At 44.2% G+C, this 24,677-nt stretch overlaps 2 protein-coding genes and 1 long non-coding RNA gene across 8 annotated transcripts in view; 2 read left to right on the top strand and 1 right to left on the bottom strand.

Moving 5' to 3' along the window:
• ATG7 (autophagy related 7) overlaps window positions 1–2,092 on the top strand; it is a 76,694-nt gene extending 74,602 nt beyond the window's left edge. Inside the window, exon 18 of the mRNA XM_032121150.1 lies at window positions 1,179–2,092. Coding sequence (XP_031977041.1) covers window positions 1,179–1,211 — 33 coding nt within the window. The 3' untranslated portion in view covers window positions 1,212–2,092. The remainder of the gene's footprint in view (window positions 1–1,178) is intronic.
• Window positions 2,093–3,484: 1,392 nt separating this feature from the next.
• Window positions 3,485–17,703, top strand: LOC116449528. 3 transcript variants are annotated; one of them, XR_004242411.1, is made up of 4 exons: window positions 3,485–10,765; window positions 11,204–11,317; window positions 13,687–13,797; window positions 13,894–17,703. It is a non-coding gene; the product is annotated as an uncharacterized LOC116449528 (long non-coding RNA). The 3 variants fall into 3 exon arrangements; XR_004242412.1 differs by having other exon boundaries at window positions 3,485–10,548; window positions 10,701–10,765; window positions 13,687–17,703; XR_004242410.1 differs by having other exon boundaries at window positions 13,687–17,703.
• Window positions 17,047–24,677, bottom strand: part of VGLL4 (vestigial like family member 4) — a 73,449-nt gene continuing 65,818 nt past the window's right edge. For 3 of the 4 annotated variants that reach the window (XM_032121155.1, XM_032121152.1, XM_032121153.1), the window contains 2 exons: window positions 22,069–22,183; window positions 17,047–19,870 (listed from right to left, as the gene is read on the bottom strand). In XM_032121155.1, coding sequence (XP_031977046.1) covers window positions 19,602–19,870; window positions 22,069–22,183 — 384 coding nt within the window. In that variant the 3' untranslated portion in view covers window positions 17,047–19,601. Of the gene's footprint in view, window positions 19,871–21,307; window positions 21,413–22,068; window positions 22,184–24,677 lie in introns of all 4 variants that reach the window. The other variant, XM_032121154.1, reaches the window with a different exon arrangement.

Genomic DNA, 24,677 nt, shown 5'->3' on the forward strand with positions numbered 1-24,677 from the left:
AAAATGAGAGAATAACTCAGCTGGCCACCTCATGCCAACACACGAGTTGTGTTTTGGAACAGAGGAACTGAATTTCATTTCCCCAGGGACACAGAAGTGCTGCAGCTCCTTTGGTCAGGCCATGGCCAGCAAGGGATTTCTGGGGGCTATGTGCTCTGGAAATGGCATTTTTGTGCTTGCCATCCAAACCACTTGTCAAGTGTCATCTGCAACACTCCACAAGTGTTGCTGATAGTTTGGGCAAGTTAGAAACGCTCCCAGTCAGAGATGTGGTTTTATGTATTATAAACTTGGTGTTGCTATGTTCTTAAATCCAGCTCAAAGCTGTACCCGTGTTAGTCCTGAGCTTAAGCCCTGCCAGGTGGAAAAGAGGGTATTTGCCATGAGCTAAACCTCTAAAATATCAGAAAAAGTGCTTTAGGAGCACCCCTGTTTCTCTGGAAGAAAAAGCTTGGAGGATATTGGGAATGTGCTCTCCTCCCACAAACAGCTCTGCAGATCCCTGGTCTGAATTTCTGCTACTCCACCTCAGTGTTTTCACAAGGACACCTTGAAATTCTGTGAAAATATTCACTTTTCCCCCCACTCTGTAACCACTTACTGGCTAAGGGCAAGCCAAAAAGTAAAAGTACAATTGTGTTGTACTGCAGGAAAAAATGGTGTAGCTTTATTTCTTTTTTAAGCACTAGAAAAGTACAAATTTCCATATAACTTCTTGTCCTTAAGCTGCTGTTTATGACATCCAATATTTGAGTGTAAAGTGACCAATTAGTTCTTGAATGAATGTCTAGAATAATTTTTCTGCAGTTTAGTAAAATAAGCTGTTTATTAGAAGTTATTACTCACATGAAGTGTGTGCCAGTGAGTCAGCAAACCAGCCCAGAATGTCTGGGGTTTCATCTGAGCCTTCCTGTAAATGATAATAAATAGCAAATAGCCAAAGTGACAAATGCTGAAAAGTAGATGTTAAAAGTATCCCTAAGATGACAAATAATTATTGATGCGTAGGTTGTTAACAGAGGAGAAAACCACTGAATTTTCTGTAAAGCTCCATTGGTGCTAGTCAACAGTTCATAAAATGCTATTTATTATTCCTTTTAAACAGCAATGTGAATTTATAGGAGTGTATTAAGGGCATATTTCAACTCCACAAACTAAAATTCCTTTATTTGTTGCAGATCTGGGACATGAGTGATGATGAAACAGTTTGAAATCAGGTGGCTGAGGAGGAGGAGGAGGATGCCCTGCTCTGCACTGCAGCCCTGCCTTTTATCTCTGCTTGGACAAGTTAATGATTGCTTACCCCTCCTGGCTGCTGCAAAGACAAACAAACAGAACCCACGTTTTGCCGTGAATAACTCCACTTTCAAAGCAGTCTCTTATGGACACAACTCGCCATGTTTTCATTTTTATTGTGTAAATAACTGGAGCAATGTGCTTATGTTTAAACCTGCTCTCTTTCTTTTGGGTTTTGTTTGGGGTTTTTTTTAAGTTTCTGAATATGGCTTACATATAAAATATGCTGCTTAAGCCAATTTGGGTGGTTTGTTTGTGCCAGGTTTTATTTGGCTTGTCAATGGCCATGTCCAAGCAGCATTTCTGAATGTCTTTGTTCGTCTCTCTCAGATTTGGGGCACTTTAGTTGGAATTTGTTAAGATTGAGCATTTTCTGCTCTTGGGAATTAAATTTCACATTTAAAGGTGGGCAGGAGTGGGTAAGGACCTAAACCTGCTGCCTCTACCACATGGATTTAGGGTGCAGTTGTTCTGGATGTATCCATGGAATTGTTACTCCCTGTAAAGATGTCATCCTTTCATACCTTGGAAACAAAGTGGTTGGACTGATTTTTGCCCGGGAAAGACCAAAATACATTTGTATCATGGTTAGGCTCCCCTGAAGCTCAGAGAAGGCTCTGTTACACGGTTAAAAACTGCTTTAGGGGGTGGTGGGTCATTGATTCAGTCAAAACTTGTAGGGAAATGCTTCACTGAAATGAGAAATTTGTTCTCTGACTTTGCTGGGTTTGGGTGTGGTCACGCAGAACGTTGCAGGAGTTCAAAAAGAGCGAATCTCTTTTCCTTTTTTGGTTCATTTGAGTTTTTTCAGAGATTATGGCTGAGCACAAACAGGAGTTTGAGAATCCTTGAGTTTAAAAAACAGCTTGAGGAAAAAGGAGCTTGAAAATATCAAAGTACATTACAGCAGTATTGAAAGTGAATCTATTGGTCTTAACTTGGAATAGGTTTTAGAAGGAAATTTGAAATCCCTTTCATAGCTTTATATTGTGGGGTTTATGAGCTAATTCACTTAAAAAAATGCAAATCACTTTATCTGCCAAGCAGCCTCTGTTTCCCAGATATGTTATGAAAATTAGTTGGTCAAGCCAATTATTTTAGTTCCTTCCTTAACATAAGCTCAGAGTTTTGTTTTTTGGTTTTTTTTTTTGTAGAGAATTTCCCATCTTCTCTCTTATGCCACCTCAGAAGAAGTTCAGTCAGGTCAAGGATATCTGCAACTCCTATATTCTGATCAGAAAAGAAGATTTATTGAAACCTGCTGAGGTGTGCACCAAGTGTCTAAAATAGCCATTATTGTCTAAAATAGCCATTATTTCTATTTATTTATTGTCATAGTCATTGTATTTATGTGATTTCTTACGCAGGGGAATGTCTAGCTTAGGTAACTTCAGTGTAATATAAAATATATATGAACTCAATATATTTTAGAAATCAGAGCTGGTAACCAGAACAAGTCCTCTTTTGGTGGCCAGGCACTGGACACTGAGATTGACACCCTGCAATGTACATTTTTAAAGCACTTAAAGTACATGAAGACTTTGGAGCCATGTTTGTAGCCATGCCATAGTCCAGCTGGAGCCTTGGGTCGGTGCCAGGGCAGTTTAAAGGGAATAATCTGCTTTTTTTATCTTTGGGAGTTGCTGACCGTGGAGTGTGAATGGCTCTGCAGTTTGGGGTTATCTGCAACTTGAAAGCTGCACATCTTCCTGAACCTGGTAAACATTAATAATTGTTTTAAATACCTGAAACTCTGCTTGGCCTGCTAAAGCTCCCTTGTAGCTTTGCTTGGGACGTGTCTGTGCAGAAGAGGAGGCAGAAAGGTCCAGAGCTCAGGGTTAATGCAATGTTTCCTTACCTCTCATTCCAGTGCCATCCAGCTCTCCCAGGCTGGGCTGTTTCCTGTCCATGTGCTTCCCAGATGTCCCTGATGTGCAAACACTTCACTCTGGCTTGGAATAACTTCCCTTGTCTCACTAGAACGTTGTTTTCTTTCTCCTTGCAGACCAGAATTGTTCTCCTTTTGCACTGACTCAATTTCTGGGCATTTACTGAGTGACAAATCCCGAGAATCCATTCCCATGAATGAATGAATGTACATTCAAATACTAACAGCAGATAAATACATTTATTTGCTGCCATGTGTGCACTTAATGCAGGATTTCTGCACAGTCCCCAGCTCCAGTGTTTGCTGTTTAACAGGACAAGCTAAACTTTCCCTTTTTCATGGAGAAGGTGGGATTTTAATGTCATTTGTGCTGCCAGGAGCTTTTCCCCCATGGCACCAGTGAAGAACCTGAACTTTCACTGGAGAACCCAGCCAGGGCTTTTCTGGTGTGAACCAAATCTGTTGGGAAGAGGGAATGAGCAATCTCAGAGGATCCTGCTCATATTCCTCAACTATCTAATAGAAATATCCTGGCATTATATGGCAGCCTGCAGCTGTGGCACCCACAGGCCTCACCTGGGGATATTTAATACTGTTAGAAGATCTCAGTGGAGAGCTCTGACACCACTTTTGTACTTGAGCATTAAAGAAGCTCATGGGATGACAGCTTCTGTTGTGATTTCACACTTCTACCAGCTGGGATTTTGCTTCAGTGTCACCCCTGCAGTGTGTTCTGCTGACTGAGGTTCAGAATTTGTTACATGAACGTAACACATCCATCAGAGTGAGGAATTTGAGATTCCGTAGGAGAGTTTTCTTTTTTGGTGCCCTGAGTTGCTCTCATCCTTGCTGCTGTGTCCTGCTCTGTCCGTGGGGAATGGATTTCCCTCAGGGACACCTTGAACTGTCCTGGTGCCATCCCAGCCATGGCCAGAACCCTTCCCAAAGTGGGTGTTTTGAGTCTGAAGCCTTCAGCACTGGGCTCTGGAAGAGAGAAAGGCACAAACGTGGAAACCACACTTAGATCCATGGAGGAAGATTCATGGTGGCCCAGGCAGGTTGATTGAGAAGGTCATCAGGGGTGGAACCACAGGAGTTCTATTCCCAGGAAGCTGATGGCTCCCAAGAACTAAAGAGATTCTGCTTCAGTAGATGTCAGCAGCACTGGAGTTATTTTGGCACAACAAAGGAAACTGCAGTGACTGCTCCAGGCCTTAAAATCATTGAGCTTGAGCTTGGAAAAATGCTTTCCCTTGCCTGTGTTCTGCATGGCTTTGGTACTGTGTCCTCAGAGAAGCCCAGTGAGGTAAACTAAAATTCCCATTTTGTCATCTTTGATCTTCTTATTGCCCTTTGTGTGGGTCCCTGCCCATGGCAGGGGGTGGCACCAGATCATCTCAAAGGTCCTTTCCAACCCCTTAGCATTCTATGACTCTAATCTTGTTTCTTTGTATAAATTTTGGCTGCCCACCTTAAATAAATGCAACAGAAGTATTTGCAAAATGGAGTGATTCTGCCATCTATAAGCACTTGTGCTCTTATTTAGAAACCTCACTGAAATGGGTTTTATTTCTGAGCTTTGCTCTGTGGAATCAAATGACAGCATGCGTTTCCCTCCTACTGAACAAATTGTTCCTAAATATCTGTTAACTTGCATAACTGGGATTGCTGATGGAATCTGAGAAGCATTTGGTTGGAAAAGACCCTTCAGATCATCAAGTCCAAGGGTAACCCCAGCCCCTCCAAGCTCACCACTGCTGCTCCATCCTCACCCTGCTCTGGGCCTGCTGGGCCATGGTGAACTCGCCCAGCTCCCAACTTCCCGTTGAGTTTCTTCCCCTTTTTCAAGCCACCCCATAAAACCAGTGTGATTCTGAGATGTGTTCTGGGAACAGACTTGGCTGTGCAGGATTCTCATGGAGGCCAGGGCTGGGTGAGGTCCCTGAGCTGATGGTGATGAAGGACACCGTGCCTCTCACAGAATCTTTGGGAGCTGGGACAGAATCCATGAGGATATTTTTATATAGTTCCTCTTCAAAGTATAACCAAATTTTAGGAGTTCCAGGAGAGTCGTAGCTCTCCATTCTTACGGGAATAGGAAGGATTGCTCACATTCTTGCAGAAGTAAATACATTTCAAGCTGGCACATACCCAGCCTGTCTGCTCCTTCCACGTGCTCCAGGCCATTCCATGTGCCCCTGGCTCAGGGATTGCTGCTCTGTGACTTTGCATTCAGAGTGCACACAGGAAGAAGAGAGCAGGAGCAGCTCAGTGCTGGGATTTTACTGCCAAATTTCTTTTTAAAATCATTTCTTTTTTTAATTTTTTATTTCTTTTTAAAATAAGAATGCAAGGCTTTCCTTAGGAACAAATAAGCGTTTATACTCCAAAGAGAGCCATTAAAGAAATATTTGCAACATGGGAAATTTAGCTGACTTCATAAGAAACAGAGCCTGGAAGATGTCTCCAGCCTGTTACCATTTGGCTTCATTAATTCCTTTTTTTCTTTTTTTTTTAATTTCATTTTCAGTGCAGCTGATGTGCTCGTGCATATCCTGCTGGAATGAAACTTTCCTTCCAGAGGCTGTTGTGCACCTTTGCTCTTCCAGAGCACCTGGATTAACTGTTTTTAAAGGCAGAAATACTACACTAGGAAGACTTTGGACTGTGCCAGGGTGTAAATTCCTAACCTATGAAAACCTTGCCTACCTGTGCCATTTCCAGTTCTCCTTCCTTGCAGCTGCCTGGGCCTTCTCCAGAGCCTGACAGTGCTTCAAAACACCACAGAGGTAATGCTTTAGGTTTGAAATTCATCTAGGCTTGCCCTCTCTATTCCCACTTCAGCTTCATCATTTCTGGAAAGCTCATTTTCTTACCTGTGCAACAGTTGGCAGGTTTGGAATTAAAAACCCCTAACAGTTTATTGACCTTTTTGCTCTCATTTTACTTGTCTTGATAACCTATCAGCAATATCTCTGGGCTTTATTTTCAGTTATCCTGGGTCAAACTGTTCCGTTGCCATTTTGAAGCCTTGAGAACCAGGCTGTGGCTCGTGCTCATCTGTAGCCACCTCTCTCCTCAGGCCAGCAATCCTCATCCTTCCACCAGGCCAGGTTGTGGAGGAGTCCCTGGAATGAGTCACTTGAGGATTATTTTAACCAGGCTGAAGCTCCTCCCAGAAGAATTAACAGCACTAAGCCGGAGTGGCAATGATGTACTTTGAGTACCTTCAGGTATTCCATGTCTTTGGGCAGCAGTTTTTTCGCCTAATTTCCCAGTCCGGATGATCTCACCTCAGGATGAGGATGCAGATGACTGTTCCAACCATATATAAGTTCAAGCTGTAATTGCAGCCCTCGCTAATTATATTATCTGCCTGTTGTGACTTCACCATGGCACTTTCTCAAATGCAGTGGAATTATTTAGGACATTCTCTGAACAGATTTTCAGAACCCACCAGTTGTTTGTCAGCACAAGTTCTTTCTGCTTAATCAAGCCAGTGCTCCCTTGCCATTGGAGCTCCTTGGGTTTAGGGAGAAAAGGCATAATCAGGAGCTCTGAAAACAGCCTGTGCTGTGTTTCCTGGCTGGCAGGGAGCACACGCTCCTTCCATCTCCTGGAGCTCTCTAAATGCCTGTTTCCTCCTGTTCTTTGCATGGATGTTTATGTAGGACATTGATAGGAAGCACAATGGGCTTTGTCTCTCGGTGAAGGTCACATGCACACGTGCGTTTCATTTTAAATGGGATAAAAGTTCAAATCGCTTCTTAACAAAATATTGTAGTGAGCTAACAGGAAAGGACAGGAGCATATGTACAGTGCTGTGCTGCTCCAAATCAAAAGCACGACTTTTCAAAAATTATTCCTTGTAATTTCCCTCCTTTCCCGTCCAGTTACTTTCTGTTCTTACATTCCTTGGCTGTGGGTTGCTGCTTCAGTAGTCTGAGCATGCAAAAATTCAGGCTTGTGCGTAACTTCAGTCTTTGGCACTGGGACGTTTGACTTTTGCAAGATCTCAGCAGAGTGATTCATTGTTTGATTTGTTAGTGAAATACTACTCTGCACTACAGAAGTAGGAAAGGGGAGACATTAAACTGGAGCTCTCTAGTTTTTTCCTTAATTTCTCTTTTGGTCTAATGGTCTTCATGGTCTTCTGGTGGTCTCCACTCTTCTCTCAGAAGCTGCAGTTGGTGCATCCTGCACTGCAAGGTTCGAGGCGTGTGAAGTCTCATTGCTGGAATGCTTTTGTTTCCCAAATCAAACCAGTGTGGGCTAAAGCTGCCTGGAGCAGAGCTGCTGGAATTGTTTCCTCATCGTGGCAAGGAAGACAGGCAAGAAGGAAGGAAGGAAGGAGAGAAGCTTCCATGTCTGCTGCACTGAAAGCATTTGGACTCTGAGTTTTGACAATTTTTGGAGTCCTTTCTCTCCTCTTTTTCTTTTTCCTTTTCTCCCCACATCCCCAGTGCCGCAGCCTCCCCGAGGGAGGGCTCTCAGTGACACGCACGTTCATTTCCAGTGACAGACTTCCCACAAATTACCGGGGAGGAACTCTATAAAGCAGGCAGGATTTTCCTTGAGGTTTTTGCTTTGTCTGTGAGCGTCTTTATTTTCATTTCGTGCTTCCAAGGCTGACTTTTATCCAGTAATTCCGTAGGTGTTGCCACTTCCTCAGGAACCTGTGACTCAGGCGACGTTTAAATGCCATGACATCACCGGCAGCTCCTCCTGGAATTGCTGCTTTCCTAAATAGGGCTCTTGGCTTCGCTTTGAGGTTTTTTGTGTGTGAGGGGGGAGGGATGAGGGGGTTTAATTACTTAAGGCAGCCCTGCCATTCAGAGGATCCAGGGTTTAACCTTTTGAATTGCTGAAAATGCCAATGTTACTTAAAATGGGAGAGCCATATTTATATAGCTCTTTATGAATGAAATCATGGTAATTAGGCCTTTGTAGAAGTTCTGCTGTTGTAAATCAGGCTTAATTCACTCCTGGTGTGGAGAGGGCAGCAGCTGAGGGGAGGAGAAGGTCTTGAGCATCGTTTTCCATTATTACTTGGGAAGCAGCGCAAACAAAAGGTGTCTTTGCGCGCTGGTGGGCAGTGCAGTGGCTCTGCCAGCAGCGTGTACCTGCAGCACAGCAGACGCAGGGCACATTGCAGAGCTGCCTTGGCAGGGACAGCGCTCGCTGGCTCAGGGGGAGCTGGAGCAGCTCTGGGGCTGTGCAGGGTGTCCCCAAGGCAGCGGTGGCAGCAGCAAGGCCTGGGGGACGAGCAGCTGCTGCAGCTGTTTCCTGCCTGGCCAGCAGCCCTTGGCCACGTCACTGCAGGCAGGAGCTGGCTGGGGAATGCAGCGAGGAGTCACGGCAGGAATTCTGGCCATCGGAGGAATGCGAGGAGCTGCGTGTCTGTCTAGGTCATGGGCTCAGGGTGTTCCTGGGCAGGCTCTCGGTGTGTTGGGTTGTTTGTTGCTGGGCAGAGCAAAGGATGCCTTTGTTTGGCCTTTTATTTGGTAGTGGCAGGTTTGGAGCTCTGCAGGAACTCGTGCAGCGGAGCCTTTCGGGGTGGCTCTGCCTGTGCTGGGTTCTCACTGAGCAGGCAGAGCCTCTGTGGTGGCATTTAAAGGAAAACTCCGAGGGAAGTGGGGTCAGTGGCTGCTCTAGGTAATGGGCTTTCTTCCAGTGATGTCAAAATCTGGCACTATTACAACTTAGTTACCTTTCAGATGACACGTTAGACCAAGGTTCTAAAAAAAGTTTCTGTATCTCTTTCTACTTTTTCTGATAATTTTTTTTAAATCCATCTTATCTTCCTAAAGTTGCTGCTGAGTTTCCCTTGGGTCCTTTATTTTCTAAATTACATTTTAAATGGCTTTTAATGAAAAGCTCTCACTCAGGTCCCACCCAGTGGCTATTGGATATATCCTATTGATACATCCCAGTAATTCATCATTATTGGCACCAAGTTGGGGACACTGAGCAGTAGGTGGTGTGAATGTGATAACACCACAATTATTTGGTTACACAAAGACAATTTCCCCCTAATTAAAACATTTGCTGTTGCATGTTTCTTGCATGCATTTAGCCACTATTTGTGATTTTTCCTTGGGCAGTAGTTGGGATGAGTGAGCTGTAACTTCTGCCCTGTGGACTCAGTTGAGTTTAGCAACGCTACAAACTTAAGCCAGGCTTCTTTGAGCCTGGATTTGCAAGGGAGGGATGGAACAGGTCACTGGTGCATGGCCAGCCTTGCCCTGTGGCTGGACAGATTCATTCCCAACCACGATGGTATCTGTTAAGTTTTTTTTCCTGTGGGTAGTATTTGGAAATGTCATTAAGAGATTCAGAGAGATAACTTCAAGATAGCAATTCTTAAAAGTCCTCTGGGAGCAGAGATTAACAAAATACCTCTTGATGTGAGATACTGGAAAAGAATGGGACTCAAATGTCACCAGGGTGTCAGGAGGGGCTGACACTCAGGACATGGGGACGTGCAGCACAACATGTTTCAGAATATGACCAAAGCACTGCTTTAAAATTATTCTGTTGCTATAGCTGTAGGTGATTGTGTCTTCAGAAATTTTCTAAGCCAAGGTCTTCCATTCCAGCTTTCACAGTTTGGAGTTTGATGTCATTAATTTACTGGGCTTTCTAAAAACGCTGCTTGTTTGAAGCACCTCTGTCCTCTCTGTAACTGTCACAGCCATGGGAAGGTGAATCGAGGCAGAATTCCCTGGGCTGTGTGAGGCTGAGGAAAGTCCCTGAGAGTCTGAGTTAGTTCAGAGGAGATTCTGGCAGAGTGAGGGCTTGGTAGAGCAAGACCAGTCTCAGTGGAGCCAGCTGGGCAAGAGAATAAACAGTGCAGACTCTGGAGGTGATGCAGATCTGCCTCTCCTCTAGCACTGCTAATGCCTTGTAGCTGAATTTGGACAACTTGTCCAGGAGTGGTTACTGGAATTCATTTGCCTCAATTTTTGGATGCCCGTCTTGGGATGCTTGAGCCAGGATTTGATGGTATCTTAAAGTGGGTTTCAAAGTTCTGAGAGAAGGCTGATATCAAATGTAAAGACAATCGTACATTAAGCATGTATTTTTAAAACTTACCTGTGTAAAAGAGGATTAAATAAATCTGTTCTTCACTTTTAACTGCTCTCTGTTCCAGTTTGGCTCTTTCTTGCAGGTATGTTCTGGGCTTTGTGTAACAAATCAGCTGAAATAGAGAGGAATCACCAAAGAGCTTTGTTATTCTGATGGAAAAGAAACAACAGAAAAGGAAATGTTATTTGAATGCTCCCTTTAAAAGGAGTTTCTGGTTTTGAGGCTTGTGCTGTTTGTTACCCATCTGAGTGCCAGAAGCTTGACTTTGTCTCACAGTAAGTGATCCCAAAGGGGTTCAGATCCATGCTCAGCCTGGGTCAGCACAGCTGGAACTGGGGCTAATAGAGCTCAGCAGCCCAGGCTGAGAGTGGCAGGAAATGTTGGCTGTGTCCTCCCAGGCCTGCACTGACACAGTTCCTGTCCCCAGGAACTGAAGCTTTGCGTTCATTTGGTGTGCCTTGACTTTGGTAATGGAACAGAATTAAGAAGCAAGTAAGAATTGGGCTGGGGGTTTTTAAAATGTTCTTAATTAACAAGCATTTCTTGATCAATTTGAATCACAAATATACTCCAGAAGAGGAAAAAAAAAGGGGGTTTTGTCCACTTCCTGAGTGAACTACAGAGCAGTGTTCACGAACTAAGTACAAAGTGTAAATAAGTTGCCATGACCTGTAATTTGTTGGGCTATCCAGTGGTGTTAGTGATATTTTTGTGTTTTACAAACCTTTCCCAGTGTTGTCATTGGCTCTTTTCCCCAGTTAAACTTTTCACTAAAAAAAAAAGTACAAAACTTCCATTATGAGACAAGAGCACATGAACTGAAAAAACCTTTGAAAGCCTTGCCCACTGCCCCAAATCTCTGTTGTAGTGAAGCTCCAGCATTTCTTTTGTCGTACCATGTTAATGTTTTCCTTCCCTCTCTTGTTCTAGATGGGAGATATGAAGGGGCAGAAGAAGAGGAACCTGGAGGAGAGCCAGGAAAAACAGCTGGATGGAGCCTGGCTGGACCAGAGCTGCCCCAGTTCGGGAGCTTTCCCAGCAGAGGTACCGTCACTGGTTTGAGGAGCTGCCACTCCTCAGAGCTCCAGTTCATCTCCCTGGCTGCTGACAGGCCTTGGCACATCTCTTTTTCTGGCCAGGGTTTGTCTCTGAGGAGTTCTCCTGCAGCTCAGCACCAGTTTTTTTCCTTTGGGGAGCTCCCACACTATTGTGGGGTTTCCACACTTTTGTGGAACTACAGGTAACTGTGGCTGTAAGGCCTCAAAGGGTCACAGGCAGTACAGGTCACCCAGCCAGCTTTCACCTTCTCTTTGGCAGAAATTAAGTGCTATTTCTCTCTTGTCACCCAGCTGCTCTGGTGCTCTCAGCAAGGGCAGGAACACTGTTCTGAATTTGTACCTCCAGAGCAATGAAAGCAATAGATTTGCTTAAGCAGACTCCTCACCCACAGGCTAAATAAATAAATACAGATCTGGAAGTGTCACTGTGTGATCTTGTACCTCAGTGAACAATCCCTGTGCTCCCTGAACACCATCCTGTGTGGGAGTTCTGCAGTGTTTGGGTTTGAGGTCGTAGTGGAGCTGATTCCCACTTTGGGGATGCAGAGCTAAGCAGTGGAGGTTTCCTGAGGGGAGAATCTTTGCTTTTCCCCAGTCTGCCTCTCTGGGTAAATTGCAGCTTTCTCAACTCTCAAAATGTTGCTGCTCTCCTAGCACCGGGGTTTTGTTGTTTTGTTGTTCCTCCAATTCCCAAGGATCTGTTCCCTTTTTTCTTTAATTTAAAACCGAACCCATCTGTTTTGTGGCTGTGTAAAAAAGCCTTGAAAATGTGAAGCTAAATGGCTCAAGAACAGAATGAATTCCAAATGTTGTTATTTAGAATAACCTGATTTTAATTTTTCTCCTGCAAAATTTGGGTGGAATATTTTCTGAGTTTTGGGACTGCATAACACAGTTGTGAGATATCAGTGTTACAATTGATCACGTGAGTTATAACCAAAATAACTGATGGCAAGAAAGCTTTCCAGGCACTGCAGCACTTTGATGTTGTTCTGTTTGTTGTCCCTGGGTGTCTGTGCAGGGCAAACAGCCACACAGCAGTGGAGATTTGTGCAAGCAATAGAAAAGCAATGGTCTGTATCTGTTCTTTAGCATTAGAAAGGCAGAAAACCAATTTTTGAATGGCTGGGGAGTTGTGTAAAGAAGTCTCAAAGTCCAGAGTGATGTGTGAGCTAATTTAGCTGTGCTGGTAAAATGGACATTTCTCTGAGGGGAAAATCCATGTAATTTGCTTTGGGGATGTGTCCCAGAAGGACAGAATGGAGAGAAGATGGGATCTGCAATGGGGCAATGTTAAAAGGAACAAACTTTTCATCTAAATAGAGAATATTTCCTGCCTTCACTGGTTTCTCTTTAATGATCTCTAATGAGTGGATCTGTATTGACTTTAATCCTCAGCCTTCACCCAGGCATTTTTCACATTTCCTGTGAGAATTGGTAGGAGCAAAACTGCATCGAGTTCAGCTGCAACAGGGCAGAGCAGGAGAGTCCCACACTCCTCTTTGCTGCATTTCTAGGCAGAAATGGTTTATTTGTTGGATTAATCACTCAAAGTTACAGGCATGTCAGCAAAGTCATGATTTGATTTACTGCTGCTGATTTTGCATCTGAAAGGTCAGAGCTTGACTCACAGGCTGCATTTGTAAGCCTGGCAGCAACCAAAGCATTATTTTCTGTTGTGAGGAAATCTGTTGAAAATCCTTAAAACAAGCCCTGGGATCCCACCACACTCTGTGGGTGGTGGCTTTGCAATTCTTGGTTTTTTCTTCATTTCCCCACCTGAAAACTCCCTGTTTGAGTTAATGACATTAATTACATCGCCCAGACCAGGGAGCTGGAGGCTGAATTAGCTGTCAGAGGAGGGGAGCAAAACAGAGAGCTCTGAAATAGGACAATTTAGGCAACATCTTTAAAAGCTGAAGTGCATTTTACCTTTATATGGTTGATGATTCTGAGCCTGTATTCAGCCAGTCACATCTTTATTACAACATAGAAAATGTCTTGAGTGTTTTTAGATGTTATTTTCCTCTGGACACTTTCCTGATGTATCCTTGGGGCTTTCTCACAGCAAAAGTAGAATTACGTACCTGTGTGTGACTGTGTTTTAGGGGAAAAATGAGAATAGTGCTTACTTTTTAAGAACTATGTCTGCTGGTCTCTGCTGTTACTTTAGTAATTGGACTGCAGGTTAATAAAGGACTTCTTTTAATCATGATTTTCCAATTCCTGAGGGAAGTATGAGAGCCACTGGGAAGACGAGATTTACGAGTCACAAAAGGTTAGAAGTAAAAACCTTCACAGCAGAGGGTGACTTTATTTTTAACAGCTCTGATCTTGGGTGTGTTTCCTGAGCAGGTGCTTGTGCTTGTGTCAGGATATGGAACAGGACACGCTGGAGCAGCCAGGACAGTGCCAGTAACTCCTCACAGCCTGTGATGAAGAAAAATTACATCAACTTCACTCCAGGTATGTCAGGGAAAGCAAGGGAAAAGCCTTTGTGGTGCTGCTTGAACACACACACACTTTCTTCTGGGGAAGTTGATAAGCTGACATTTTCTGTAGCCTTAGCAGGAGCCCAGGAATTCATCCCTTGGAAGAAAAAAGGAAAAGGAAAAGCCCTTGCTTTGATCTGTAAGTATTGTTAGTTCTTTCCACTATTTTCATCTCTGCTTCCCCCCTCAAAAAAAAGGTAAGTGAATATTGGAACATGGCAGTGAGAGCAAAGGTTTAGGCTTAGGCTGAGAAATCTCTTTTTAAAACTAGTTGAATCAGTTTTTTCCTCTGAAAGCAAAATAAAAAAACCCTGTATTTTTTATACTTCCTTTTAACTACCCAGAACTACTATAACCTCAGTGGTATCTTGTGTATGTTTTAACACACAAGCCAGATGTCATTAACACAGCTCAACCCACAGTATTTTACTATTTCAGGAAGCAGGAGATGAGAGCTTTGAGTTTTCCTGGATTAGAAAAGGTATCCTTGATTCCCCACGATAGCAGAGGCTCTCAGAAGGGCTCTGTGTGCAGAGTATTTCCCCAAACTGAGTAAACAGTTTTAAGATAAGCAGCTTTTTGACTATTAAATGTAGCAGGCATTTGGCTGACACAGCTTCGTGTTGACAGATGCCTTTGTGTCTCTTTGTGATGGAGAGAAGACAGATGTTCTCCCTGGCATTTAAGAAAGCTGCTGCTTAGCAAAATGTAAAATTAGACTGAACAGTGCAGCAGTGAGCAGTGAAACTGGCTGGGCTGCAAGCAAGAGGAGATTGAAAGGGTCTCATGTGACTGCAGTGAAATGTGCTCTTGTGGAAGTCAGTAACTGCTTTGTCATTATGTGAAATTAGCCTGTGGAAAAAGCAATTCTGTTTTTTCCAGCTCTGCCACAATATAAATGCATGCCAGTGTGAATATCCATGTATAACTAATCCCATGCCAACCATTCCCAGCAGAGAGGAATGTCCCTGGCTATTGCTGCCCAAGTGACACAGCAATTAGCAGCTCTAAACCCCTGAGCCTGCCCATTGTCGTCTGCTGAACTGGGCTCCTGAGCTTCACAAAGGAAAATAGGAGAATTTCCTATTTCGTGTTCCTCAGGGATGGGTGCTGCTGTTGGATGGGGATGGAGCCTTCAGCAGGACACTGTCCACAAGGAAGGGGCAGCTCAAGGAGGAGCCTGTACTGGGAATGCTCTGGTGTTTGGCACTGCTCCCACTGTGAGTAACTGCAGCTTAAAAAGAAGCAATTAAATTATTTTGGCTGTCTTACACCCAAGAAAGCTCTTGAGGTAGCTGTTCAGAGAGGGGCAGAATGTTCCCATTTAAAGAGAGGGTAAAAAATTATTAAATTGATATAGTTTTTAGCAAGGGCCCTTCAGGGATAGAATGTGCTTTATCATACCTTGTAATCCAGCTGTGGAATCAGTCTGCTAAGGGAAGAGAGCTGGAGACCTGGGAACATACCTGGGGCTGTGTCCATGCCAGAGGACACGGATCAGGAGGATGCAGAGGGGTTTAAATTTCAAGAAGGATCTAAAGATAGTGTGAACATTCCCCTGGGCCAAGCCTAAGTGTGCCAGCTCTCGGGAGTGCACAAATAACACTGGAAATGCTCCTGGATGGGTCTTGCCCGGGTGTCACGTTAAGAACGTGAGCTGGTGGCAGTGTTTGGATACTGGAGAAGTCTCCATTCACAGGGATCATCCCGAGCCTGAGCGGTGCCACTCCCAGGCTGCTGAGGTTCCTTTAGCCCAGCTGGGCAGGTCAGTGGTCACTGTCCAGTGCCAGCACTCCGTGAGGACACAGCCATCGTGCCCAGGTGCCCACACACAGCTGTGACCTGTTGTACCACTCTAGGTCACACCAGCACGGCCCAGCTCTCTCTGGCCTCTGGATAGATTTGTCTGCAAAGGTAATTTTCACAACCAATCCAGCCTGAAGTGGATCAGAACTGCATTCTGGAGAGGGCACTCCTGACCTCTGCCCAGAGCCCAGCTCAGTGCTGATGATGTCAGGTCTGCTTTCTGAAACTGAAACAATGGTTGGATTGAAATTATTAAAACTAATGGTCGTGCCTAGGGATGAGATTACAAATGCACAGCTGGGTTTGCCTCTAATTTAGGTCTCAGAAAAAGATGCCATTACAAATACTGGAGGGCTTAATGAAATGTGTGTCTGGGCTGGTTTCTCCAGGCCACGGTGCCACCCCCCTGTGCAGGATTACTGCTTGTGCCAGTTAGAAAAACCCTTTTACCATGCAGAAAATGGAGTTTGCTGTAAGTTACTGGCCTGGAAGACAGCGATGTTCCTGGCCTGTGCTGTGGAGCCCCCAAAACGGTGGTGAAGGGATGTTTTCCCTTTTTCCTGAAGGGAAAGCAGCTCCCCTCAGAGCGCAGCCTGTGAGGCCTGTGGGGTGTGTTGTCCTTGGCCTCCCTCCCGCACACCCTCACAACATGGATTTGGGCCTCTTTCCATGGGTTTTGGAGAGGGATGTGTTTCAGATGTGTTAAACCAATCCTCCTGGAAGTGTTCTCATGGAATCTCCCTCATGCCGAGCCCAGCCATGCCAGGCCTGCCGTGTTTTCAAACCCTTCATGCCCTGCTGAGCCAGCAGCAACTTCGTGTCTCCTTCCTTTTAGAGGCTCCTTTTTTTGCACTTTGGAGCCCCTTCTAATGCACTGAGTGTTGAAAGTTCTCTGCAGGTTCTTGCCTGGTTCACTGGGCTTTCTCAAACTCAGGTAATTACAACTACTTTTTTAAGGATTAACCATCTCCAGTGCCATTGGAATGCTGCTCACCCGGAACAGAGGACAAAATACAGCTGTGTTCTCCAGGCAGGGATTCCCGTTCTCTAGGTGACACTTGAAGAAGCTGGGGGACAAACAAAATGCCAGAAAACTGGTCTTTTCATGACCAGAAATGCAGAAGCAGCTGGTGTTTTCCATGCCAGTCCCTGTCCAGGTGAGCTCCTCAAGGCCCAGCACAGCTGCTGGGGCAGCCACAGCATTTTCTATTCCTGTAAAGGGTTTGTTGACAAACTCTTGTAGGGAAACCCCCCCTGAACCCCAGGCTGAGGCTGTGGCAGCCCCATCAGTGGGGTTATGGTCCTAAAAAAGGAAGGAAAGCAGGATGGGGCCAGAAGTTTGTTCCTGCCTCCAGCTCACGAAGCACAGACACCAATTCCTCTCCCACCAGGCCATACAGAGGCTTAGGAACACACCTGTGATTTAAGAGCACTTTATTGTTCTTTAAGGCTACTTTTAAGTACAAAAAAAAAAGATGGCCTGCCAAACCTTTTTTTTTTTTTTTTTTTTTTCCAGGTGAAACAAGGCCACAAAAGAATGGTATATTACAGATTTACAAACACAGAGAGAATCTTTCAAACTGAACTGTAGATAACCTGGCTCTGTGAAGAAACTTCACCACGTCTCGTGATGGTGAGTTCAGTTAAGTGTCCTTCCACCTCCCCCCAACCCTTTGGCTTTCGTGACATTGTTGTGTCCAATATCTGTTTTACTGGACATAGCACATTAAATCTTTATTGCCCTCAAATCCATTTACCTATCTCAGATAAGTAAATGTAACCTTGTAAAACAGCTATTATTGAAAATATTAGCTTTAAAAACATTATCTTATTTGTGTTTACAAAGAAATAGAGGAGTCACATTTTCCACAGAGTCCAGCTACAGTATTAGTATTGACTGTTATACTGCTCAGTAGCCTGTAGCAATAACAAACAAGTGGCTATTAATGCTAATGCAGTGTCCTCATAGAATAACTGTGTTCCTGCACTTTTACTGTATTACAGACAAATCTACAACAACAAAAAAAAAAAAGATCAACTTTTTTCTCCAAAAAAAAAAAAAAAAAAAAAAAAAGAATGATTACAATAAAGGAAAGGGAAAAATTAAATAGCTACATATCATTAACAAATTAATTGTTCCTCAAAAAATACCTACAAATTTCTCTGTACATTCTTTACGCACAGCGTAACGATGGTCTTAAAGTTACCTATATAAAAAAGTGTTCTTTTAACAATCTTCCTACAGAGAGTAGGGTACTGAATGCCAAAGCAAGGAAGCGTTGACTACCCAGTAAGATGGTAGTGAAATGTGTAAAACTGGGGGGCTTAGGTGTTGGGTTGGTTTTTTTTGTGGGTTTTTTTTCATTTTTTTAAAGAAAACTGAGCAGCCACCTTCTCACCAAGAGTAAGAGCCAATCTCCCGATCTCTTTCTACCCTGCACCTTTTCCAAATTAAATAGCTTAACTTTAAAAAAAAAAAAACAAAACAACAAAAAGCATAAAATAAAAGCCACAATGGACCCAATACTGTAACGTAGTCCATAATACATCACGTGGAGTTCATCTTCCAACCAGTTCTCACTTCCTACACTGAGCCCATCCTTTCAGGGGACCCAGTATAAAAACCAAGCCCTAGCTGCAACTGTCCTGGGAAGATGGAATGTACGGGGGAGAGTAGTTACACTTAACAAGGAGAAGAGAAGCTCTTAGCACTAGCACAGCTGTGGTTTTATGCCTGCCTCTACTGCCTAATTTCTAGTTAGTAGCTATTAATATAGCAAATGATAATAAATGCAGTAATACCTGTATAAAGTCCCTACTGGAGGAATGTATGCTGCGACTTGGCATAGGCTGATGGATAGGCTTAAAAAAAGAAACCAAAAAATAAACAAACTGAAAGATCATCTTTCACAAACTGTAACAATCTGTTGTCCAGCCAAGATCCGTAAGGGTAGCAGTTCCTGCAGCTAGTTCAGGGTGGATTACACAGACTGGGGTTTGGGAAGCAGATCCCTGTGAAGCAGCAGTGCTGCACGAGGCCTGTCCTGAGCTGCCCTCGGTGCTGCTGCCACTAAAGTGAATAGCAAATACAAATATCATAGAGTACAACTGTACCAGCAGTAAGTATATCTAGGGTTGTTACTGACAAAAATAAACTAATTCTGAAGAGAAGCTAATAAGTATTATGATTCTTACTGTCTATACATTAATAGATACCAGCTATTTTTCATAAAACATGCATCGTTAAGCACTATGGAACCCTCCAACCTCAGCTCTAGTCTAACAAACTGCAGTGTTTAGGAAAAAATGCCCGTGTTCTGTAAATTATGCAGTCCAGTTGCAAGCACTAAGCACCTGAAATCTAAAGAGAGAAAGACCTATAACCTGTATGAGACTTCCCCTTCCAAAGCTGTTTTGCTCTAAGAAAAATCAAACTGATAGAAATGTCATCCTTAAACCCTTTTTTCAGCAGTTTGCCCTCAAAATATTAGCCTCTTCCAGAAAGTTGCTGTGCAACTTCAGTCCTCCTCCAATAGTGCAAATCATACATGACAGTTCTTTTCAAGTATATACATACAAAATTACTTCACAGAGGGAAAAAAAAAGGCAATGTAAGCAAACCAGACAAATTCTAGTCTTGAGAAGCTAAGAAAAGCAAAAAAAGCACTTGGGTCAACCAACTAAGTGTAATGGCTTTTGTGGATTAGCGTGCATTATCTTTTTAAGGGGCAGCAGATTTGCATCAGAGGTTTCTTTGGTAATTGAGGCAGGAAAAAAAGGATGCTACATCGTATGAATCTTTATGAAATAGTTCCTGCTATCGTCTTTAAGGGCACCCTTTTACAAAAAAAACAAGAAAGTGAGTACACAAAAACATGTGTCGAAAACTAACCTCCCCTCCCCCACCACTATTTAAGCACTGTTCCAAGCTCAGTCAAACCATGCAAATTCACCACGGGAAGGGTCCTGTCCTCAGGAGACCACGGAGGGCGAGTGATTGTGATTGACCATGTGGGAGGAAGGGGACGCCTGGCCCCGCCGCGACGCCGACTCAGGGCTGCCCGACACCCCGTCCTTGGCAGCCTTGATCTGCAGCCATGTGTCCCCCAGTGCTTTGGCAAAGTGGTCATCCACTGACCCTGTGATGGACACCGAGTTTGCCACCGGCTCAGGCTCCTTGTAGTTCTTGCCGAGGCTCCTGCGGAAGTGCTCCTCCACCACCGGGTCACAGGCAGTGGTGGCTGTGGGGACAGGAGGCAGAGGGGGAGTTAAAAGCCTGGCACTGAGTGCTGCACTCACAACCTGCACTTTATCCTGTTCTCTGTCACAGACTCTGGGAATAGCTTGGGTTGGAAGGACCTTAAAGCTCATCCCATTCATTCCAACCCCCTCCCACTGTCCCAGGCTGCTCCAAGCCCCAATGTCCAGCCTGGCCTTGGGCACTGCCAGGGATCCAGGGGCAGCCACAGCTGCTCTGGGCACCCTGTGCCAGGGCCTCCCCACACCCTCACAGGGAGGGATTTCTTCCCAATATCCCATCTAACCCTGCCTTCTGACAGTGGGAAGCCATTCCCCTTGTCCCATCACCTCAGGCCCTTGTCCAAAGTCCCTCTCCAGCTCTCCTGGAGCCCCTTTAGGAACTGGAAGGGCCTTCTCCTCTCCAGGCTGAACACCACCCCCTCTCTCCTAGCCTGTCACCAGAGCAGAAGGGCTCCAACCCTCAAAGCATCTCCCCCTGTAGTATAATGCCCTGTCACTACAAGTCCCAGTCACGAAGATGGCCTTCCTTACACCCTTACAGACCTGGGAGTGAAAGCAGCGGGGAACAAGGTGGGGAGGAAGGAGTTAAAATGAAAGAAAAAAACTGGAGTTAAGTATTTTTGCTTTTCTGTGACCTGCAACAGGTGAGCATTTATATATAATTGTATTTCTCCCTTAGGCAACCAACATCTCCAGCTCTAATTCTATGGAAACCTTCTCCCAAAACAATCACATAGAACCTGTATTTAGGCTTAAATGGAATTAATGATGTAAACAGTTGTTTAAAATCGGCTCCCAAGCCTGCTGATAGCAGTCAGGTGTGAGGAGACCTCATCCTAAATTGCAGCATGCCAAAAGCTGAGCTCAGGGTTTCATCTTACTCCACACACTTGTGCTGGGAGCAGTCAGAACTAAATGAATCATGGCCACTGCAGTAAGTGCTGTAAGACTATTACAAGAGCCTTAAAAGACAGGTTTTGAACAGGAACTGCAGTAATTCCTCAGACTGAACATAAGAGCACTGCAGTTTTACAATTTAGAACCAGTATTTGTATATCTCAATGAGAATTATCTTTCCAAAAATCCTTGGAACTGTTGGGATCCATGGCACTGCCCCTGTGCTCCAGCAAGGCTTGATTGATCCTAAAATAAACATGAGTGTCATGCACAGATACCTCTTCACCTGCCAGGAGACAAATCTTTTTTGGAAACATCTACCCCCTGTTCCCATGCCCACTGGAGCAGCTCCCCTGGGACCAGTAGCACCAGTTTGTGAGAAAACTTGTAACATCTGAGATCCCCAATGATTGATTTCTCCAAGAGTCTAAGGGTCTCCTTCAGCTCCCAGTCCGAGTTATCAACAGCACACTGATCTTCATAAAAATAAAAAAAATACTACTCCTAATAAAAATACTTACAATTACCCTACTATGGACTTTAGGTTGCTGCCTGCATCATCCTGGTATTGTTCCATGGACACATCCTAGCTGCTGGAGCCACACTGCCCTGGGCTTTTGGCAATGCTGCAAGTTAAAGCTCTGCCTCAGCAGGTAAAGGACTTGTAAGGGAAGGGCTGAGCTTCCCCTGTGCTTTCTGTGCAGGGAGAGTGAACAGAAACAGCCCAGGGTTCCCAGCAAGTACTGCCTGACCAGATTTCATGAACAGTACTAATTGCACAGAAGGCAGAAAGCTAAAGCTCCCTGCTTGGGTTGCTGTAGCAACTGCCCTCCAAAGCTTTTTGTGTTCTCCGTGCAGAGCAGGGCGGAGGGTACAGGCTTTGGAAGGGTATTTGTGGCTGCAGGAAAGATTTCTGCGACTGCAGCTGAATCACAAGAGTCTCCTGGCCATTGAGAGAGCACGGAAACTACAGCTCCTAAAATAAGAGCGTGGGGGGATCTGCTGGCCCTGGCTGCTGTTTGTCAGCTGGGCTAAAATAAACATAATGACTTATTTGTCTGTGTGGGGTGCTCGAGGTTTTTTTTTTTTTTAAAAAGAAGCTTTTTAAAACAAGAAGAAAGAACACCCCTCTCCCCCTAATTCTGCATTGGTACTTTCTGCTGGGGGACGCAAAGGGGTGTGCATTGTTTCACCTCCTTTTCTCCCTGGTAATATGGGCACAGTGGAGCCCATTCTGCTGTCCTGGAATCCCAGTGGGGCCGGTTTGGAGTGTGGCACTTACAGCTGGAGGGTCTCCTGTAGGCAGCCCCGGAGCAGGCGCTGTGGGCGATGGGGCAGTGGGACAGGTTGCAGTTCCGGTTGTTGGCAGAAGCACAGGTGATAACAGAGGGACGGTTCTGGAGGGGACACAAGTGTCACACTCAGGCCAGCAGCAGCAGCAATTAAACCCACTTTGTATTAACCCCCCAAATATTCAGCTGTTTCTTTGGTTAAAAATAAAAATCCACATTGCATTTCCACAAAGGTTCTTGTTACTTAAGCGAACCGAAAAAGGGCAGCGTGCAAGCAAATCTTAAAAGTGATTTTACAGTGATTGTTGCCACTTCACAGCCCCAACAATTAAACCCATAAACTACTCAATTCATATTAACCTCCCAAATATCCAATATTCTTTTATCAAAATAAAAATCCACATTGCATTTCCATGGCAGTTCTTGCTATTTCAGTGAACAGAAAAAGGGCAGTGTGAAAGCAAATCTTAAAAGTGGTTTTACAGGGATTGTGTCAACTTCACAGAGTTCCATATGCAGCACTAAATGCCAACACATTAAATGTTTGTTTCATTCTATGGCCATGCATCTTTGTCAGGACTCAGAAGGGTTTTGCACATTTTACAGGTATTTGTTGTCTTGGTGTTATAATTTTAATCAGAAGTTGAGTTATCCTAGCCCTACCTCTGTATTCCACAGTGCATCCTAATCCCATAGGATGTACAATATGAAGAACTCTGAGCCAGCCTCGACCACAAGTCCTTTCCTGTTGTAATTCACCTGCCTTTCCAGCACTACTTAATTAGCATCACTGTCATTCTCAGCACATGCAAATTCCCCAAAATGTCTATTCACAGCTACATTACAGCATCAGAACTGCACCATCTATACTTCCTACAAAGTGTAAACATAAAATGCTCTTTTCATAGTTGTTTACTGTGGAAATGTTACACTGAAACAAAGCCTTGGGTAAAGAAACGCCCCAGTTTCTCCAGGTGGCTGAAGGGAAATAACACAGGTATTGGAATAAATTTCATATATTTGATCATGCAGAGTCTATTATACTCAATGCAAATTAATTAGTAGTGTTCAAAAGATTAACACGATGTAATTTAATTTCTTGGCCATTTTACACAATTTTACCCACAAAAAAATCACCTACCCCCATACAAGGTCAGTGAGGAAGGAGGGAATTTTCCTTCTTTGGTGGTACTTTAGGCAGAGTAAGAGCAAGACCAGTAAAGTAAGAGCTGAGCTTTCCAGGGAGGTTGAACACTATTTTTGCCAGGACAAAACAGCAATGAGGTTATTTACATCTTACTGCACTGGCAGCAAAGTAAAAAACCAGTAAATAAAGAAAAAATAATGATTTAATTTTTCTGTAAGCAGTTCACGTGTGGGAGTATTTATTTTCTATAGGGGCCAGGATTTTGTGCCTCTCTGAAGTGGTGTATTTTATATTTTAATCTCGTCAGAAGAGTATTTTGGACATGCAAGAGGAGGGAAGTAGAGCAAGACAGGTAATAATGTCTCAGAAATGCACGTGCCAACACCTCAAAGACCCAAGGGACAGGATAAGGCACTGTGCAGAATCCTCTGCTATGGTTGTGTGTGTACAGAATACAGAAGCTTACACAAAAATGTTGAGATAAACTGAGAATTTAGTAACAATCACTAACTACAGCAGCTGAATACCCCTGTCCTGCTGCAAATAAAGCATTTTTCTCCCACCTGTTCATTAGAAACAGAGTAAGATGAAATCTCATTCAACCTGTTAAGGTTAAAGAAAAACAACCCCAAAACAAGGAATCATCAAACTAGGATTTCTTTTTTTCAGTACACTTTTTGTTACGTATGATTCCTACTCTGTGCTCTTAGCAAGGCCTTGCCTCAGCATCCTATTTTCCCAGGAAAAATGATTGTAATCTAGTTCAAAATGTCAAAGAGAGGGGTCCAGGGAAGGAAGAGCTTGGGTACATGGGCCAGTTTAATTTCTCAGCTGCAGCTCATCACAGCTCAACTCTCTTGCTTTGTCTCTCCACTTGTAAGAGGGATAAAAGTGAGGCTGACACATAAGAAAACTGTTCTTGCCTAACCTGCACAGAGATGGCTCAGCTTCAGCACTTCTGCAGCAAAACAAACACCATGTGCAAGATGGCAAAGAACAACCAACCAACACAAAAACCTTAACAACCACTCCGGCATATGGAAATAAGGCATAAATTAATCAAAAATAATGACTTGGCTTTAGGAAAAGTGAATTAGTGATGCAACATTACTCTGAACAACGCAGCAAATGCTTTTGGCTGGCTAAAACTAAGATCATTCAGTGTCAAATATTCCCTTATGTGTTGTACCCCTTCTTCAGGGTGGAGAGAACTGGGACAGAGGGGAGGGGACACACAGGGATCACCAGGAGAGGCACAGGTGATGCCCCCAGGCATTGCCTGGCAGGTGCTGGGGCGTCCCTGAACCACACTCTGAATTCCCAGTTCAAACACATGTACTCCCAAATAAAACCAGGCATTCCCAGGCTCGGGAATGTCACAATGAATGTCACAACGAGCTGTGACACTCAGTGTGCATTTTTAAACCACATCCTGCCTGAGGAGCAGCTTCT

Source organism: Corvus moneduloides, chromosome 11 (genome assembly GCF_009650955.1).
Source record: "Corvus moneduloides isolate bCorMon1 chromosome 11, bCorMon1.pri, whole genome shotgun sequence".
NCBI classification, from domain to species: Eukaryota; Metazoa; Chordata; class Aves; order Passeriformes; family Corvidae; genus Corvus; species Corvus moneduloides.